Source organism: Salmo salar, chromosome 21 (assembly GCF_965601325.2).
Source record: "Salmo salar chromosome 21, fSalSal1, whole genome shotgun sequence".
NCBI classification, from domain to species: Eukaryota; Metazoa; Chordata; class Actinopteri; order Salmoniformes; family Salmonidae; genus Salmo; species Salmo salar.
In genome coordinates, this window is record NC_138311.1 from 17,265,947 (window position 1) to 17,287,150 (window position 21,204).

Here is a 21,204-nt window from a genome sequence, read left to right on the forward strand (position 1 = left end):
TCACTAGGGCGCCAGTCCAGCGTTCGCACTAAAGTAGCACAGATTGCTAGCTAGCTAAGCAAACTACCTTGCTGGCTACCTAGCCAGCTAATGTTAACTAAGTGATAATGTGATGAGGACAAGGCTGCTTGCTTGGTGAAGTGTGTACTTGTTTATTTGACCTAGCCTATGGCTGAATGATGTTCCCTCTTCAGGCAACATTACAATTTTTTATTTTTATGTCATAAAATTAGCAGACTTGTTTATTATATGTATATAATGTCGGCGCTTTATCTGTGGGATAAAAAAAACAATACAAATATTTATGTGAAAGGCTAATATCAACCGCTAAAATCGGTCAAATGATTAATCGGTCTGCTCGAGTGGCTACTGCCATAGCCGGTAGATGACAAGAAGGAATGTTAATAATCAATTTTTTATTTTTGGTGTCCTGTTTCTGAACGGGTGAAAAACTCAAACTGCCTAAGCTAACAATGGCTGTGAAAATGCCTTAATCTTCCTCTTGTCCGTCTAAGCCCTACCAGTTGACAGTATGCTTAGTAATGGTTGTGTTTCCGTAGGACAAACCTGGAGCTGGAGCTGGTGCACCGCGGCGGTAACCTGTGTTCTGGAGGAGCCAGTGGTGCAGCCAAGCGCTCCTGTCTCAGTGAGTACACCACACCATTCTTCTGGCCTTGCTTCCCACTAGATTAACATGAGTGAACCCTCGTCCATCCATCTACTCTGTGCTATACGAAGTGTGTTGCCCCCTGCTTGACCACGTAGCTATTGTGTGCATCTGCAGTATGCCTTCGACCCATGTTTCATATCATCGCATTTAAAAAATAATAATTTTGTTAAAGAGCATTAATAAGTATTTGTCTGTTTACTTTTGTTATTTTATGATGAGGTTCATTGGTATTTAGGCTGATGAATACGGTGACGCCTTGTCTCATCGACCTTTTGTGTAATGTGTCAGAGTTGAGATTGGATTGATGTAACCGTTGGACCATTTGTAAAGATTGTCGATTAGCAGGGAAGGAGAGATGGTATCCCAGGTGAGCTGTTGCCGTTGCGTTTTCTGGACATGGATCAAGTGCTGTTGTAGTTGATTGTGTGGCAAGGGCGGCCTGCTCTGGGGGGGACTGGGAATGAAGACTGAGTGATGTTGTCCTGAGAATGGTATCCAATGGGAAGACAAAGCACAGTTGTGCTCAAAGAGATGCAGACCGTGTAAGGTTTGATTTTGGATGACTCTTTTTTTCTTTATTTTTTTTTTGATCCCCAAGGTGTTTCTCCTTTATTGTACTTTGAATTTGGCCTTTTTTAATATGTTAAACATGACTTTCTCCTAGTCAGAACTGAGCCTGTGGATGAGGGCATCCCATTTCCCTGCTCTGTTTTAATTAGTCTGTTTAGTGGTGATGCATTTTAGCCGCTCGTTGCACTAGTGAGAGGCCTGTCATCCTTGATTGGGGCAAAATACATTTCACGCTAGAGGACTGCCATTTTCTGAGCTACATTAACTTGTGTAGCTGCGCTGGCGGGCAAGTAGCAATACATTAGTGATTTGTCTTCATAGGGAATGGGATATGGAGGGGAACGTGGGACATGCGATAACAACTATAACCCAAGTGAGTTCCTAAGCCATATCCCACAAGGCACTTACTGTGGCAAGAAAAAAGTATGTGAAGCCTTTGGAATTACTTGGATTTCTGCATAAATTGGTCATCAAATGTAATCTGATCTTCATCTAGTTCACAATAACCATTGTGTGCTTAAACTAATAATACACCAATTATTGTATTTTGTCTTGTCTATATTAAATACATCATTTAAACATTCACATTGTAGGTTGGAAAAAAGTATGTGAACCCCTAGGCTAATGACTTCTCTAAAAGCTAATTGGAGTCAGGTCAGGAGTCAGCTAACCTGGAGTCCAATCAATGAGACGAGATTGGAGATGTTGGTTAGAGCTGCCTTGCCCAATAAAAAACACTCACAAAATTTGAGTTTGCTATTCACAAGAAGGATTACCTGATGTGAACCATGCCTCAAACAAAAGATATCTCAGAAGACCTAAGATTAAGGATTGTTGACTTGCAAAAAGCTGGAAAGGGTTACAAAAGTAACTCTAAAAGCCTTGATGTTCATTAGTCCATGGTATGACAAATTGTCTATAAATGGAGAAAGTTCAGCACTGTTGCTACTCTCCCTAGGGGTGGCTGTCCTGCAACGATGACTGCAAGAGCACAGCGCAGAATGCTCAATGAGGTTAAGCAGAATCCTAGAGTGTCAGCTGAAGACTTAAAGATATCTCTGGAACATGCTAACATCTCTGTTGACAAGTCTACAACACGTAAAACACTAAACAAGAATGGTGTTCATGGGAGGACACCACGGAAGAAGCCACTGCTGTCCAAAAAAAACATTGCTGAACGTCTGAAGTTTGCAAAAGAGCACCTGGATGTTCCACCGCGCTACTGGCAAAATATTCTGTGGACAGATGAAACTCAGGTTGAGTTGTTTGGAAGGAACACACAACACTATGTGTGGAGGAAAAAAAGGAACAGCACACCAACATCAACCTCATTCCAACTGTAAAGTATGGTGGAGGGAGCATCATGTTTTGTGGCTGGTTTGCTGTCTCGGGGCCTGGACAGCTTGCTATCATCAATGGAAAATGAATTCCCAACTTTATCAAGACATTTTGCAGAAGAGTGTAAGGCTATCTGTCCCCTAATTGAAGCTCATCAGAAGTTTGGTGATGCAACATTACAACGACCCAAAACACAGAAGTAAATCAACAACAGAATGGCTTCAACAGAAGTAAATACGCCTTCTGGAGTGGCCCAGTCAGAGTCCTGACCTCAACCCGATTTAGATGCTGTGGCATGACCTCGAGCAGTTCACAGCAGACATCCCAAGAATATTGCTTAACTGAAACAGTTTGGTAAAGAGGAATGGTCCAAAATTCCTCCTGACTGTTGTGTAGGTCTGATCCGCAACTACAGAAAACGTTTGGTTGAGGTTATTGCTGCCAAAGGAGGGTCAGCCAGTTATTAAATCCAGGGGTTCACATACTTTTCCCACCCTGCACTGTGAATGTTTACACGGTGTGTTCTATAAAGACATGAACACGTATAATTGTTTAAGTTTAAGCAGACTATTGTTGTGACTTAGATGAAGATCAGATCAAATTTGATGACCAATTAATGCAGAAATCCAGGTATATCCAAAGGGTTCACACACTTTTTCTTGCCACTGTATATTGTTTAGCTCATGAGGATGTCATGGGCTGGAGAGGGGAGCAGGAAATCCCTTGTGTTAAATTGACTGGAGAGTCCACCCTTCAAATAGCTCGCATCTGGTTTATCAGCCAGAAGGTTTTGAATTAGGCCAGTCTACTGATGTAGCCTGCACAGAGAAGACGGCCTCGAACGTCCAATACAATACTGTTATGGTGGGTGTCGGCCTATCACAATGAGATGATCAATTCCCATGGGCACATTTCAAAGTGTTTGTACACTGGGGGGTAAAAGTAATCTAGGCCCACCATTAGTCATGCCTGTGTGACCTATCTAGATTAGCAGCATGGCGGGGGTAAAGATCATGGCAAATAGCATGAGCAAGGCCAGATCAATATCTGAAGGCATCTCTATTGATGTTGTCAGACCGTGTGGGGGGGGAGCAGAGAAGAGCAGCAGGCTGAGGGGGAAGCATGCAGATGGAAGAGGTGGTAGCCATGTGAGCTGCAATTTGAAGCCCGGTTCCCTGCCAGCTTGAAGGGCATTGGCTGGCGTTCCTTCCTCCACAGTGTCACTCCTCACATGTTGTCCTCTAGTGGAGGGACTTGAACCCCATCTGACAGACGGAGGGACTGAATCGGTGTCACTCACCTCCCTCAGCCTCTGGTTTGTATCCTGCTGCTGTCGTGTTTCAGCTGTAGAGGGCGGTGTTGTGCTATTTTGACAGCCATGTTGACAAACTCACCTGAAAGTCCATATTGCAGCAGTGGAATTCAATGTTTTGCTGCATTACAGCTGTCATAACTCTCTGGGGGGGGGAAATGAAGTCAAATATTGAGCTACAGGTCTGTTGACAAGGTTGCATGTAAAAAAAATAAATATTTATTTATATATATATACATATATATATCTATATCACCACTTGGTGACTCTGGGTGAGAGAGAAAGTAGCCTACACGAGAGCAGGTGGTATATAGCGTTCGCCTGCTTGTAATCCGAAAAAACTGAAATTAGTTGCCTCTGGTTCATTCAGCCATTCCTATGTGGAAAGAATAGGGTTTTGGGACAAATGGGCTTTGGAGATCTTACACATTTTGTTCTGTGAGATACAGTATCAGTCAGATAACAAAACCTTTATATGCTTCAAAATTCATATCTTCTAGAACAAAACGTATAAGATCTCCTAAGCCTGTGTTTACCTTATTTTTGGCATTAATCCAAAATCTCAATTTTCCCATAGACTTTGTCCAACGAACCATGGCGCAGTTGGTGCATACAAAACGACGCCATTACAATTGCTATATCCCTTTTCGGGTACAATTTTCTGATTTCCAATACACTTTTAACTATGGCCCTAATGAACACTAACTTAGTGTGCCATTGTGTGAGGCCACTATAAGAAGTAGGTTCATTTGTTTTTGGGCCAATAAAACAAGAGGACACTTCCAGGAGGTGATACCATATATTTGTGTGTGCGTGCACCTTGGGGCGGCAGGTAGCCTAGTGGTTAGAGCGTTGGACTAGTAACCGAAATGTTACAAGATCGAATCCCCGAGCTGATGAGGTAAAAATCTGTCGTTCAAGGCAGTTAACCCACTGTTCCTAGGCTGTCATTGTAAATAAGAATTTGTTCTTAACTGACTTGCCTAGTTAAATCAAATTTTTTAAAAAGTGTGAGAAAGGTGCACGCACTCTCTATGTTCCACAGCGAACAGGTGTGACTCCTGACCAGAGGATAGCTGGGAGCAGAGTAGTGCCGTCTATCCATCTGGCCTGCTTTCTCCCAGCCAAACCATTACGCTCAGTGCAAACAAGTCAACTGTATTTGTCATTTGTTTCACTGATAGTGGGCACTGACATGGAGGTGGACAGTTTTACAGTAGCTGTCTCATTTCTGTGCCAGTGTTCTGATCTATCTCGCTGACCATTTTTTTTAAACTTCTCATCTGTCTTTCAGATCAGCTGTTCCACGTGCTTGCCATGCACATGCGTCTGTACAGCATTGATTCTGCTTACAACCCCTGGACCAGGTTGACCCAGGTGGCTCCAAGCAGAGACGAGTGAGTGACGACTACCCTGACGCTACACCACACAGACCTTTTCATCTACTTTGGCCTCTCCTCGTCCTGCAATCCCACTACACATACGGCTGTCTTATCACAAACTCCGCCACACACACTGAAACTCTCTCCCCCCCCGAATCCTGCAGCTCCACCTCACCTGATATCTCTACAGCCCTCTCCTGATCCCAGTTTATCCTAACAGCACCCTAGCACAGCCTGTAATCAGTGCCACTTTCCCCTCACGCTCAACACCACCACATCCCGCGTGCCCTGACAGCTTTTCCTCCAGACAAAGAGGAGTTAAAAACAGAGAAGGAACCATGTGTGGTTGCCATAGATGCCAATAATTGCTGCATCTGGCAAATTACCGGGTGCTCCACAGAGAGCGAAACGACCCCTTCACAGTCGCTGCGTCGAGAAACAACTGCCCCACACATCTCAGCCCTCCCCCGCCCAGCGTCATCTTTCACCGCATCGTAGAAACCGAGACATTTAACAAGGCCGTCTTCTTTACACGCTCTCGTTCTCCACACTGCTTGTTTGTGTTGCGTCAGGTGTGCTCCCGGGCGTCAGTATGCCTTCCGAAGTTTACAGCCTTGAGAGCGATCAGCATCCCACTCGTATAACACTTGGCGCTATTAGATAAGCTAACGACCTCTCTCCCGCCCAAGACGGCTTTTACACCTGTTACTATTTAAATGCTTCGAGCCATGCAGGCGTCTCGGTGGGGAAATTTCGGTGTTTAAAAAAAGACCTCGTTAGGGACTCAGAAGGCGGCTATGTCACTGACACCCTCAGCTCTCTATTTAAATGGGACGACGCTCATGCCTTCCAGACAGTTTAGTCTTTTTGCATGAGAGGGAATTAAAAGCAGATTGCTGCGTCCGTTTTTCTGTTGTACGCTACAATAAACAGTCGAGTGCCTTTTCTAAAATGGAATGCGTTATTGTGTAAGTGTGGCCCCTTTCAGTCGAAACCCCCCACCCCGGACGTCTCCTTAAGGTAGAGTGGAGATTAGAGGCTCTCTCTATGGGCAGCCAGAAGAAAACAAGCCATTTTTTAAATGGAGACAGCAACAAGAATCTTCAGTATGTGTCTCCAGCTGCATTATAGCAGTGAGTCACAGGATATAAAGGAAATATGCTTTGCTTTCCCCCCCTGCATTAAAGTGGAGGGCAATTAGAAAGTGTGTCGTCATTGTTTTAAGCAACGTTTTCAAGTGCAGCGTAATATATATTCAAGGGAGGACTTTGCTTTTTATCTTGTCAGGGCCAAGAGCAATAGGATATGTATACTGTGTACATAACCTCGCTCCAATGATGGTTTCTCTAACATTCCCCTACCAATGCCAACTTATTGGGAATAGTCAGGGGTTGAAATGGCCAGGATTGGTTTTGGGAAATTTGGTTCAACCTTTCTACAGAATCATTTGATTTGCGTTTTACCGTTCAATGTTATAAATGAGGACTTTTCCACATAATTCCTCAATACTTGCATTGCACTGCAGAACTTATCTCTCTAAGGAAAATCAATATATACAATTCATCTTGGGGATGGAACTTGATCATAACAAACACATTTTAGAGCCCACGACGGCAGTCCATTTTATGGGGGGTTTGTTTACGTAGTCTTTCTAGGGCAGACCAGGGCTTTTGGCACCTGTAGGTTGCTACACAGTAGCCGACCAGCAGAGCTAGTGACTTCACGCTCCAGACCGGACACAGGATTCACCCAGGACACGATCGTATTCAAATTGAACGTGCGTTCCTGGGACAGGCTTCTGGTGTGTTCCGGCCCATTTCCACCCCTGCGAATAATAAAACCTTTACGGGTACCCACAGTTTCTTGTTTAACCGCATACTTTACTCTTAATGAGCGTGCTGTATGTTTTTCCAACATGTCTTTTAAAAATCCTTACCGTGAGCTTGTATTGGTAAAAGGTTCCATGTGTTGTTGCCTACAGCTGCCTGGATGACGAGAGGCCGGAAGTCCCCATGCTGTTCAGAGACTGCCCATCCCTGCTGATCATCTTTGTGTTGACCATGCCACAGCCGCTACGCAAAGGTGCTGTCACTGTTCTTACTATCCTGACTGTGTTTTCCCGATCAGTCCAAAGGGACGGGAAGGGGAAGGTGGGTTAATGAGGCTACAGAGGGACGTTTTTCGGTGGCTGGGTCAGAACGGCAAACCGTAATCAGTCCTAATCATGACAATGTAGGGAGGGTTCTTATCTGTTCCCTTTTTTTTGTGTGTATTTGGCTGTGAGGAGCAGAATGACATGGATCGCTTTATGGAGGCTGCCCGCTTCACATGCCCTTCATCTCCAGCTGAGCGCTTTCCTGTTTGAGCTCCTCCAGGCTCAGCACCGTGCGCGAGGGGAGGGCCACCACATTGGAGGCCATGTTGCAGCAATCATAGGCCTACTTAATGGGTGCCGTGCCACACAAAGCTGATCATTTCAGTGATTACTGAATTGACTGAACCCATGGACACTGAGGTGGTTTGAGGCCTGAAGATCTCTCCTAGCGTTAGAACAGGGGAGAGATGATCAACTCTGTTAAACCAATATACAAGTTATAAAGAGCCATTTGGTTCTGTGAGGGGATATGTCTGTGACAGGTTTTTTTTCTCTCAAACGAAAGCCATTTCACAGCTATAAGAGCTCTCCTCCATATCGACTGAGTAACACTTCCTTACATCGCCCTAAAGAGTCTGCCGGGGAAAACGGCACTCGATGTCTTAATTAGCTTTTAGATGGACTTTATATTTTTTCAATTCCACATTGATTAAGCCAAAATAAGCATTAAGGTCCTCAGTGTGAGAATGGAGAATTGATTGTAACACATCACGATGAGAAGATGGGTGTGAATTAAGTATTTTATTAAAGTCTGGGCATGGAGAACAGGACGTGCCTGGGTTTTTGTCATGTTTAGAGTGGATAAGTGGGAGGGGCGGGGAGTTCCTAACAGCCTGTGTGTCCTTCATGGCAGTAAAGGTGTTGTCTTTTTAATGTGCCGCAACACAATGGACCCGTCACCAGCACCACTCTCCTGAGGAGGGCAAATAATGGCGCTCATTGTATTTCTGTCACTTCAAATCCAACGCCTATTTCCACCTGGCGGGCTGGGTGCCTCCTGCTAATTACAAGTCTATTTGATGAGCCTTTATAAACACGGGAGATGAGAGAGCCATTCCTCTGGAGACCAAATCCAACCTATTGACTCGTCTTCTAGCCCAATAAAAAGGCTTTTGTAGGCACCCTGATAGTCCAGCTTACAGAGCATTCTAGGCCTCTTAAGTCATTCCTTTTTATTACGGTTGATCGTGAATGAAACTGCTCTCTGTTTAACAAGCCGTTGTAAATAGTAATTGGGAAGAGAGAAAATGTTTCTGTATCAATGTGTTCCACTCAGTAAGCGGTCTATGTAGATGACACATCTAGGCTGTTGTGATTTCCTATTTTGGCCGAATGCTAGGATGATCGATTCACATCCGTAATTGTAAAAATGACGATGAAGGGCAGTATTTGCATATTCTCCCAAAACAATTGACGTTGCCGTCACACTCCTGTTTTTATGATAAGCAGACTGCCATAAATAACAGTAGTTATTCCAATGAGAATGGCAACAACTCGGTTTCAAACCTGCTAGGATTCGCAAAACAATGAAACAGTCGACCGAGTGTCTGACCAAGAATATGCGTGTGCAACGCGATATGTTTGTTCCTCCAATGTTAGTGCACCTAACCTGGGATCTGTGCATCGCCTCTCTCTCTGTCCCTGTAGAACACTTCATCTGTTTGGTGAGGACGCTGTACAACCTGCAGTACACCCAGGCCCTGGCTGCTCTCTCAGCCAAGTTCAGCCCCGAGGAGAGGCAGGCCTGGAGCACGTCTGGAACTCTCAAGAAGGTAATGGAGATATCGCCCTCCTCGCCGTACTGCCGCTTTGTACTCTACCAAGGGCCTTAGGATGCACTGGCTTCACAACACATCTATTCTTTCTACTCGTTATCCCCGGGACCTGTTTACATCCGTGGCAAATGAAGGTGTGACGCAAAATGTAAATTAAGATGAAGACCTGGCCCGAGTTCCGTTAAGCCGTTTGGGCTGTAGATGTATCGATCATCGTTATCAAGGAGAGAGTGATTACCGGAGCTGGGTGACATTAATTGGCTATTCATCTTCAGTCTATTAAATCTGTATTAGCGAGTGGCTGGTTGGAATGTAAATGGGCCAACAGCAAAATGCCTCCCCTTTAGGGTGTTTCCTATCTATTGTGGCGCAGCTGAATATCTTACCCCACTTTGTCACGAACGGTGCAGCACTCGCTCACAAGCTGTCATTAAGACGGCTTGGAAATCCTCATTGTTAACACGGGCCACATTTTGGAGGGATGTCATTGTATTTAAATTGCTGTAGATAAAAAGACCGTCTCAACCGAGATCCCGAGCCCAGAGGAAGGAAATCCAAAGACATTAAATTCCCCCCGCTATAAATCTATGACAGAGAACGCCAGGCTAGATAAGGCTGGCTGCTGTTTTCTATTCCCCCCACCGTGAGCTTGATCAACACTATCAGATTATTATTTCAATCAGTTGAATTTGATCAGAACACGCATTCAGTCATTTCTTGGTGCTTATCAACGGTGCCTATTTTTTTTTTTATTGAATAAAAATTATAATTTATTATTCTGCATAAGATATTATTTTATACAGTGCACATTTTAAAGGGAGGTACGGGGGTTGGAGACACTGCAGCACACTTGACAATGGACTGCTTGAATATCATATGAAGCTGGTCCAGTGGCATGAGACTCCTGAGAGCCTAATTGTGTCATACTACTGTTGTGCTATAGTATCATGTACTCTCAATGGGTCACCTCTCCACTGCTTTTGGACTGTCTCCCACAGAATGCTTTCAATGCCGAGAAGTCCTATGAAGCTCTTCTCAGCCATGTCATCACTGAGCTGTCCATGGTGAAGACTGTGTATGACGTGAACACCGAAGAGCCATCCATGGTAAGTCATATCAAGTTCTGTAAAAAGATATTAAATCATTTCAAAGCTGCCAAGCTCCCAGTACTTGGCTAGACCCCCCCCCTCCCCCACTCAATTTTCTTTATTTTTTTACATGATAAATTGCCCATTTAACACCATCTGTGCTCTCTCTGAACGAGATCTATATCACCCCATTATCTGTTGAGAGGTTATTGATGAGGCATTACTCCTGTGCTTCCTTCCCCAGCTGAGCACCAGTGTGTGGTCCCCACAGTCCATAGAGTACAGCCTCCAGCAGTTCTGCCTGCCTTACCTCCGCCTCTCCTGTCTCCTGCAGCACCATCTTTATGGGGACAACTTGTCTGGCTGCCCAGTACGGTTACTGCTACTGTTCCACACCTCACCACCTCTCTGCCTGCCTGCCTGCCTGACTGTGTCTCTGTTCCATAGCTGCTCCAACCTCACGGCTTTAACTCATACTGACCATTTGTTCTGTTTCAGGAGGAAGAAGAGTTCTCAGGCCTGGCTGGCTGTTTAGGGCTCCTTGACCCAGCCCCTCAACCATCTAACCCCATGTACAGTGCCTCATGTCTGGACTGGACGGTCAGTGCTTTCGACCTGATGTCTCAATGGTGCTCTGAGGTCACAGGGCTCGCCGACACTCAGGCTGAGAAATCGATGGTAGGTTTGAGGCTGAGCACTTCCCTCCACCAATCGTTCTCCAGTATATCGTCTCCAAAACACCAATGGTGGCGTTATTCTTTTTCCTTGTTGTTTTGGTACTAGTGACACCATGTGTCAGCTGTGATGCTGAATATAACCCCTCTTCACCTCTGGGAGTGATGGTTTTTCACACACTACCTTTGTCATTCAGCACAGGCCTTTTCTGCCATACGTTACACAATGAAACCTCCCATCGCTTCGCACGGCCATTCTGGATGATTCCCGCATACCTTTCAACTGTGGACATTGTTTATTGTCTCACCCTGGAGCTGAAGGGCATACAGAAAATGTGGCATATAGGAACTTTTTTAAGGATTTATTCAGTAGAAGGCTTAAAACAGGCCAACTTCTATTTCCTGTATTTCTAAATCCTTTTTAGTAGCAAGTGGAGAGACTCCATGCCGAAACTGAAATGAATGTACAGTAACCTCAGTGTTTCTTGGGCTGATGCTTAGAGGAGCAGGGGGAAAAAAGTGCTGTGGTATTTTCTTCGATGTCTAAAGGCTGCTGAGCCGGGCCGATGAGTCCGCTTATTAAGAGTCTATTGACAGGAGGTTAGAGAGCGAGCGGACGAGCACATGGTTAAATGAAAGGGACTTCGGATTCAACTCTCGAGCGATTGGATTGGCTTTCTTAGGTAATGGGCGGCTGAAGTTTAGGCCTACCATGGACACAGCACAATAGAGAGCCAGATAAAGCCCCCAGCTCCCATTTGTCTAAAACGCCCGCACAATGCGGTCCAAGCTGTTACAAAGGATTGCCTAGGGCACAAAGTTGGGGTTCAGAATTGGAATAATGTTGTGACTGACATGGTTCATTTCCCTCCATCCAGACTTTGCTTGTCCAGGATCTGCAGTGGGCATCCCCCCACCTACTCCACTTACCTGACAACTACAACACCATCTTCCAGTACTACCACAAGAAGGCCTGCACTGCCTGCAAAAAAGTGCCAAAGGACCCGGCGCTTTGCCTCATCTGTGGCACCTTCGTCTGCCTCAAAGGGCTGTGCTGCAAGCAGCAAGGGATCTGTGAATGCGTTTGGGTGAGTGGCCCTGCTTTTCAAAGGCCATATTAGACTATATCTGAAAACACAGCATGGTTTTTATGTTGTCTTTTTAAAAATGTCTTATTCAGCGAGTGGCTTAATTTTTAGGTCATTGATGGATATTATTACTCTATTGTACAAAATAAGAACTTGCATGCTTGGGTGGCGCTGCTGGGTGCAGATGACAATGTGATTTGGTGAAGAGGTTGTACGTGTCTGTCTTTAGCACTCTCAACACTGTGGCGCCGCCACGGGCATCTTCCTATTGATCAACGCCTCGGTCGTCATCATCATCCGAGGGCATCGCTTCTGCCTGTGGGGCTCCGTTTACCTGGATGCCCATGGAGAGGAGGACCGCGATCTACGGTACGAATACACGCCATAGACCCTTTACATTACACTTCAGTTTCATATCTCACACAATCATCTTGTCAGGTTCTCACTAGAATGATTGTGGGGGGGGACGATGCTGAAAACTAAGAAAACATCATTGTTTGAAATCACATTTTCTATTCTTTCTTACAGCCGTGGAAAGCCCCTGTTTCTATGTGTGGAGAGGTATAGAGTGCTGGAGCAACAGTGGGTCTCGCACACCTTCGATCACATCAACAAGCGCTGGGGGCCTCACTACAATGGACTGTAAGGTCACCTGAACCCACAACCTGATAGGAAAGAATCTCTTTGGCTTATGTGTCTGCCTCTGTAAAACATATGGGAATCTAATCATGTGATATAAACAAACATGCAGTGAGGGTGTTACTGCCACAGCCTTGGTTTATGTGAAGTTTTGTGTACAATCATGCCTAAAGACTAACAGTGTGTGTTTTTTTTTATTTAAGTGATTTACTGTGTGGATTTTAACTGGGAGAAAGCACAACTTTGCCCAGTAACAGATTGGTTCTGAAGTGGTTTAGAAGCCAGAAATATTTTTTGGGGGGGCTCAGTCTGGTGAGTATTTGTACACTGATTGGCTAACAGTATGAGCTCGAGCTACTGGCTATTTCTTAGATATACATATAGACAAATTTGCCCCTGGTAATGTTAATGATAAGCATATTGTCACAATGTATGGGTTGGTGCATATCCCTCATTTTTCAGACTTTGTACTGCTGGCATGGGTTTCAAGCTCTTGATAAGTATAGCGACGTTATTGCAAATTGTGTGCTCGGTGTGTTTGTTGGGACATTATGGTAGGCGACAAGTCCACTCAGAGTTTATTGCGGTCAAGCACAGGCTCTTCTTTTTTACAGTGTAGTTGCAATTCATCCTCAGGTAATTTTTTGTTGTTGCTGTAGTTTAGAATACAACATTTTAAATATTTAAATAAATGCTGGTGCTCATTGTTCAAATAAGTAATTTTACTTTTTGTAAAGATTTTTATTTTCTAAAGAAATAAATGCTTTACCTTTATGGTAGATGACTGGCAACCATGGTCGTCATCGCTATTGGTCTTTGCAGTCCTGCCTTTACTTAGGCTCCGGCCAGGTCCCTGAGGAAACTCAATGACCACTCACCAGTCTGGCCACAGTAGAGTACATAAGACTGGTGTGGAGTATCTGTCTACTGTCATTGGCATGCTCTTTTTCCAAAACTTCCATTGCTCAGAATCATTTCAAGTGCATTGGGATTTTGCTATAGTTGAAATATTTGAATTTGGGGACTCAATGCATAAGTTATTCTACTGATATGGCGTTCTGTAAGGGAATGGTTGTAGTTTCATCCTTTTATGCTGATGAAGACTTTTGCAGTTTTAGATAGTACAGTTGAATAATTTTTTGTTAGTACTTGGGCAATACTGTTTTGGCCTTTCACATTTCCTTTGAGTTGCTCTGTGAAGTTATAGTAAATGTATATGAGGGCATAATGCAAAACCCTATCTTTGAATAACTAAAGGAAATGGTTGAAGATGGCTTTTGGTCTCTTCAAATTGTTATCTTTGAAACTCCATAAGATGTCATTTAGTTGGTTTTGAGAAGTGTAATAGTGTTAACCTTAACATAACAAATGGATTTCATTCACCTAATCCACACTTGTGGTACAATATAGCATTTTTTTATACTGTCAAATAACCCATCTGTTTATTTGCTTTTGGTTGCCAAAGGTTATAATTAAAGTAGCTATATTTACAGTGCCTTCGGAAAGTATTCAGACCCCTTGACTTTTTCCACATTTTAAGTTACAGGCTTATTCTGAAATTGATTAAATTGTTTTTTGCCCTCAATTTACACACAATACCCCATAATGATAAAGCAAAAAAAAAAAAAAAAAACTGAAATATCACATTTACATAAGTATTCAGACCCTTTACTCAGTACTTTGTTGAAGCACCTTTGGCAGCAATTACAGCATCGAGTCTTCTTGGGTATGACGTTACAAGCTTGCCTCACCTGTATTTGAGGAGTTTCTCCCATTCTTCTCTGCAGATCCTCTCAAGCTCTGTCAGGTTGGATGGGGAGTGTTGCTGCACAGCTATTTTCAGGTCTCTCCAGAGATGTTCGATCGGTTTCAAGTCTGGGCTCTGGCTGGGCCACTCAAGGACATGTGTGCTTAGTTGTTGTCCTGTTGGAACGTGAACCTTCCCCCCCCAGGTCCTGAGCTCTCTGGAGCTTGTTTTCAAGGATCTCTGTTCTTTGCCCTGTTCATCTTGCCTCGATCCTGACTAGTCTCCCAGTCCCTGATAAACCTCCCCACAGGATGATGCTGCCACCACTATGCTTCACCGTGATGGTGCCAGGTTTTCTCCAGAGGTGATGCTTGGCATTCAGGCCAAAGAGTTCAATCTTGGTTTCATCAGACCAGAAAATCTTGTTTCTCATGGTCTGAGTCTTTAGGTGCCTTTTGACAAACTCCAAGCGGGCTGTCGAGCCTTCAGTTTGGCCAGGCGGCCAGCTCTAGGAAGTCTTGGTGGTTCCAAACTTCCGTTTAAGAATGATGGATGCCACTGTGTTCTTGGGGACCTGCAGAAATGTTTTGGTACCCTTCCCCAAATCTGTGCCTCGACACAATCCTGTCTCGGCGCTCTACAGACAATTCCTTTGACCTCATGGCTTGGTTTTTGCTCTGACATGTACTGTCAACTGTGGGACCTTGTATAGACAGGTGTGTGCCTTTCCAAATCATGTCCAATCAATTGAATTTACCACAGATGGACTCCAAGTAGTAGCAACATCAAGGATGATCAATGGAAACAGGATGCACATGAGCTCAATTTCGAGTCTCATAGCAAAGGGTCTGAATACTTATGTAAATAAGGTATTTCTGTTTTATTTTTAATAAATTTGCGAACATTTTTAAACCGGTTTTTGCTTTGTCGTTATGGGTTATTGTGTGTAGATTGCTGAGGATTTTTTAAATCCATTTTAGAATAAGGTTGTAACCGAACAAATTGTGGAACAAGTCAAGGGGTCTGAATACTTTCCGAAGGCATTGTATAAGGAAGACATTCCCCTATGCCTACATTTCTCCAAGTTTAAATTAAGATATTTCCTTGGGTCATAGATGCATTCCAACATAAGACATCAGACTTCAATACCCATAATATACAATGGTCATGAGATTGTTTTAATCACAGTTTTTGAGTTTGGTGTCTTAAATGCTTAGTTTCAATTACCATGTCTCCAACCGGAAGAGTAGATAATTCTCAAGTTGTGCCTGAAAGAGTAATATTACCTTGTTTAGTGAAAAACACATTCAAATCCCTGGGTCATTTATTCTGGTGAAAAGATTTGGTGAATTGCTGGTCCACATCGTGCTCAAAGGAGGAATATTTTAAGGGAAAAAAAAACACGCATGCAGCTTATGTGTACTGTTTCCTTTCCCTTTTATTTTATTTTTATTTTTTTTGCAGTCCCCACTTTGTACATGACTGCAACAGAAAATCCGATGAGTGATGAGTGTACATGCTAATTGAAAGCTTTTTGTGTGTCCACCTGTATGAATGAAAATAAGAAAACACAGTACATTACTGTAGGTGCTGATTCAGACTTTCTGAGTTGGATCAGAAAGTGTGACTTAGACATTTATTGCAAAATGTAACATATGTGAATAAAATATAAACAAACTCTGACTCGTTTATCTTCATTGTCCATGCTAACGTATTTCAGATTTCCCTATGGACCAAATTATTTTCAGCTGGGTTTTTTTCCCTGTCCCATTCAGTGCAGTTAATTAACATAATTGGCCTGCGGCAAAGCCCCTTGTGCTTCCTGTGTCTACTCTGGCTATGATTTCTCAGGACATCAAGTCAAAATTGAGGTTAGCTCCATGGTAACCCTTAATAGTAGGTCTCTTAGCACTAACATGTACATCCTGTTCTTACAGTCAACTGTTCAGTCCAGTTGGGAAAATAAGAAACTGAATGGTTCAAATGGAAAATAACTATACACAAATATTCAGCCACAAGTTACAGGTAACCACCCTCCCCACATATAGTTTCTCCCAGACACTTGGTCAACATTCTGCTCTCAGCTCTGGTCATATGGGAAAAGCCCATCTCCCTTTCTACACCACCATTCTAAGCAGCCTCTCTTCTGTGCTCTTGACAAATTTGTATTATTGCATATAGGAAATGTATTGGTACAGTGCTTACATCATGAGAAGCCCCCCCCCCCCCCCCCCAAAAAAAATACATACTATAATTGAAAAAACACAATTACATAATTGATTCAGATTGATCAACTTGTTGCAGCTAGAGGGTCTCAGGGCATTGTTGCAGAAATGTGCAGATAGAACTGATCATTGCTCTGGGACTGGGAGCGCTATGGATCATTTACTCATTGGCTGCTTGGACTGAACATAGGAGCCAGATGTAATCTACAGTCTGAAATCATTTTACAGATTGTACATTTTACAGGAAGAGCTATCATTTCAACTTTAGCACATACCTTCGGTGGCTTTGTCTTTGTAGTTAGGAATAAAGGATGCTGTGCAATTTGGTTGAGTTCAATTCAAACATTTTAAAGGAGAAACATTTTGTCAGATAGGCCAATCACAATGCGTTGTTGCAGGGCAATAAGGGCATCTCATGCCAACTATGACAGCAACAGATTTCTGCACTGAAGTAAAATTGAGTTGAAGTTGCAAAGACGAAAGGCCTCTCCAACGTAATGACCAATACCTGACAAAGCCTCTATGTCATGGCATCATCTCCAGTTAGTGAAATTTGTCAGACATCCAGAAGATACCAGCAGGGAATCCTAATAGTTTCAACATTGATGAAATAGTTAGCTAGGCCAAAGTCTTATTCTGAGATGGACGCACGCGCTTATCACACGAGCACGGAAATATCCGCCATAGGTATCATCCCTACATTTAAGGGATTTGTTGGTTTCGTGCTTTGGTAAAAAACATAATTTAAAAATTTTAACTATTTGTAAGACCTTATATGCTATGTTCTATATTATATTATCCTAAATAAGAAATATAGAGTGCAGCTGTAGCCTGAAGAGCAACTATCGTAGGGTATGTTACATCCTCTCAATTGCTTATCAAGTTCCTCTTATTAATAATTAAATCCTTGACGGGTTAGTGACGGTCACTGCTATTGGGAATCCTCGGGACGCCCCTACCATAAACACTAATCCCTATTTACCTAACCTTAATACTTACCTTAACTATTGTACATATCAACTTCAATGGGGTAGGGATAGCAAAGACAAGTTGGTGACCGTGGTTAGTGAGAAAACCGAGAAAATCAGTTTGGAAATGTCGCTATGGAAGGTAAGATACATTAAAAAAATGTAGCCTATTAATTGGATGATACAGCATGTCTGCATTATGCTAAAAACTTTAGTCATGGTATGGTTACAAACGTCGGAATTTCGTTCATTGTCTCCACATTCCTTAGATAGAAACTTGTGAACTGGCCGTGTCATGTAGCGAAAATGATTACATTGAAAGGAACATTTGTTATTCGGTTGTTACTTATGCCACTGACAAGATGTTTGATAAATTCTCATTTGTGTCTTTTCTATCATTTAAATCATTTAACGTTACAGGGTTCAGGTTCACAAATGGAAATGCAGAAGCAGCAAAGGATAGGGTAAGGGATTAATTAACAAAAAATATATTCAACATACATTTTTTTTTTTTTTAACCTTTATTTAACTAGGAAAGTCAGTTAAGAACAAATTCTTATTTACAATGACGGCCTACCGGGAACAGTTGGTTAACTGCCTTGTTCAGGGGCAGAACGACAGATTTTTACCTTGTCAGCTCAGGGATTCGATCCAGCAGCACAACGCTCTAACTACTAGGCTACCTGCTGATAATTGTAATACATGATCACAATAGTCTGAAATTTAATTTAAGTAGTTTGAAAGGAAATTAAGTTGTTATATATTTTTCGTTGTTATTTTATCACTTAAAAATAGATATCTATGGTGAGGGCAACAGTACCAAAAATGAACCTATGCCTACAGTACCTTAGAAAGAGTGATTGAATACTGTAGGCTGACATGAAGCTCACATAAAGGCTTTGAGAAAATATTAGATGAAACTCATGGCCGAATATGAATGGTCCCTATCACTCAATACCAAGCCACTTGCATTCACACAGGCCTCTTGTATACGCTTGGCTACTGTATGCATTGGCACAACCTTTTACAAACTAATATCAACCTAAATGCAAGTTTTGGTCACAGTCATTTCTCTATTGCACTTGTATGATAAAATACAGTGCACATTGGATACATGTATAGTATTGACGATAGGGTGTTGTTTTTACTCAATGCTCAGGGGACATGATAACATGAGGAAAATCACCTCAATGCCAAATACAGTACCAGTCAAATGTTTGGACACACCTACTCAATCAAGGGTTTTTCTTTATTTTTACTATTTTCTACATTGTAGAATAACAGTGAAGACATCAAAACTATGAAATGACACATATGGAATCATGTAGTAACCAAAAAAGTGTTAAACAAATCAAAATATATTTTATATATTGATGACAGCTTTGCACACTCTTGGCATTCTCTGAACCAGCTTCATGAATGCCTGATTCACATAGTCTCCTCTGAACAGTTGATGTTGAGATGTGTCTGTTACTTGAACTCTGTGAAGCATTTATTTGGGCTGCAATCTGAGGTGCAGATAACTCTAATAAACATATCCTCTGCAGCAGAGGTAACTCTGGGTCTTCCTTTCCTGTGGTGGTCCTCATAAGAGCCAGTTTCATCATAGTGCTTGAAGGTTTTTGCGACTCCACTTGAAGAAACTTTCAAAGTTCTTGAAATTCTCCGGATTGCACTGACCTTCATGTCTTAAAGTAATGATGGACTGTTGTTTCTCTTTGCTTATTTGAGCTGTTCTTGCCATAATATGGACTTGGTCTTTTACCAAATAAGGACTAACTTCTGTATACCACCCCTACCTTGTCACAACACAACTGATTGGCTTAAACACATTAAGAAGGAAAAAAATTCCACAAATGAACTTTTAACAAGGCACACCTGTTAATTGAAATGCATTCCAGCTGACTGCCTCGTGAATCTGGTTGAGAGAATGCCAAGAGTGTGGAAAGCTGTCATCAAGGCAAAGGGTGGCTACTTTGAAGAATCTCAAATATGAAATATATTTTGATTTGTTTAACACTTTTTTTGGTTACTACATGATTCCATGGCACCTGAATATTTAGAACTAGATCGCATTGCTGATTACCACTGCATTTATAACTTATCACGGCTGATTAGCATGATTTGGTCAGGGACATGTTGCTAGGATAGACACAGAGATGCACTTAGCAGAATGTGATGGGGAATCAACTGTTACAAACAAGGTACAAGGTATGCAAGAATCTCAAATATAACATGTATTTTGATTTGTTTAACACTTTTTTTGGTTACTACATGATTCCATGTGTGTTATTTCATAGTTTTGATGTATTCACTATTATTCTACAATGTAGAAAATAGTACAAATAAAGAAAAAGCCTTGAATGAGTAGGTGTGTTCAAAGTTTTGACTGGTACTATATACACTACTCAAAAAAATAAAGGGAACACTTAAACAACACAATGTAACTCCAAGTCAATCACACTTCTGTGAAATCAAACTGTCCACTTAGGAAGCAACACTGATTGACAATACATTTCACATGCTGTTGTGCAAATGGAATAGACAATAGGTGGAAATTATAGGCAATTAGCAAGACACCCCCAATAAAGGAGTGGTTCTGCAGGTGGGGACCACAGACCACTTCTCAGTTCCTATGCTTCCTGCCTGATGTTTTGGTCACTTTTGAATGCTGGCGGTGCTTTCACTCTAGTGGTAGCATGAGACGGAGTCTACAACCCACACAAGTGGCTCAGGCAGTGCAGCTCATCCAGGATAGCACATCAATGCGAGCTGTGGCAAGAAGGTTTGCTGTGTCTGTCAGCGTAGTGTCCAGAGCATGGAGGCGCTACCAGGAGACAGGCCAGTACATCAGGAGACGTGGAGGAGGCCGTAGGAGGGCAACAACCCAGCAGCAGGATCGCTACCTCCGCCTTTGTGCAAGGAGGAGCAGGAGAAGCACTGCCAGAGCCCTGCAAAATGACCTCCAGCAGGCCACAAATGTGCATGTGTCTGCTCAAACGGTCAGAAACAGATTCCATGAGGGTGGTATGAGGGCCCGACGTCCACATGTGGGGGTTGTGCTTACAGCCCAACACCGTGCAGGGCGTTTGGCATTTGCCAGAAAACACCAAGATTGGCAAATTCGCCACTGGCGCCCTGTGCTCTTCACAGATGAAAGCAGGTTCACACTGAGCACGTGACAGACGTGACAGAGTCTGGAGACGCCGTGGAGAACGTTCTGCTGCCTGCAACATTCTCCAGCATGACCGGTTTGGTGGTGGGTCAGTCATGGTGTGGGGTGGCATTTCTTTGGGGGGGCCGCACAGCCCTCCATGTGCTCGCCAGAGGTAGCCTGACTGCCATTAGGTAGCGAGATGAGATCCTCAGACCCCTTGTGAGACCATATGCTGGTGCAGTTGGCCCTGGGTTCCTCCTAATGCAAGACAATGCTAGACCTCGTGGCTGGAGTGTGTCAGCAGTTCCTGCAAGAGGAAGGCATTGATGCTATGGACTGGCCCGCCCGTTCCCCAGACCTGAATCCAATTGAGCACATCTGGGACATCATGTCTCGCTCCATCCACCAACGCCACG

The 21,204-nt window shown here is 43.1% G+C and overlaps 1 protein-coding gene across 4 annotated transcripts in view; it reads left to right on the plus strand.

Moving 5' to 3' along the window:
* LOC106581775 (ubiquitin protein ligase E3 component n-recognin 3) overlaps positions 1-16,121 on the plus strand; it is a 43,920-nt gene extending 27,799 nt beyond the window's left edge. For all 4 annotated transcript variants that reach the window (XM_014164064.3, XM_014164065.3, XM_014164066.3 and 1 more), the window contains 10 exons: positions 561-646; positions 5,185-5,287; positions 7,254-7,354; positions 9,075-9,199; positions 10,201-10,308; positions 10,535-10,660; positions 10,789-10,968; positions 11,843-12,052; positions 12,282-12,421; positions 12,581-16,121. In XM_014164064.3, coding sequence (XP_014019539.1) covers positions 561-646; positions 5,185-5,287; positions 7,254-7,354; positions 9,075-9,199; positions 10,201-10,308; positions 10,535-10,660; positions 10,789-10,968; positions 11,843-12,052; positions 12,282-12,421; positions 12,581-12,698 — 1,297 coding nt within the window. In that variant the 3' untranslated portion in view covers positions 12,699-16,121. The remainder of the gene's footprint in view (positions 1-560; positions 647-5,184; positions 5,288-7,253; positions 7,355-9,074; positions 9,200-10,200; positions 10,309-10,534; positions 10,661-10,788; positions 10,969-11,842; positions 12,053-12,281; positions 12,422-12,580) is intronic.
* The last annotated feature ends 5,083 nt before the right edge of the window (positions 16,122-21,204 follow it).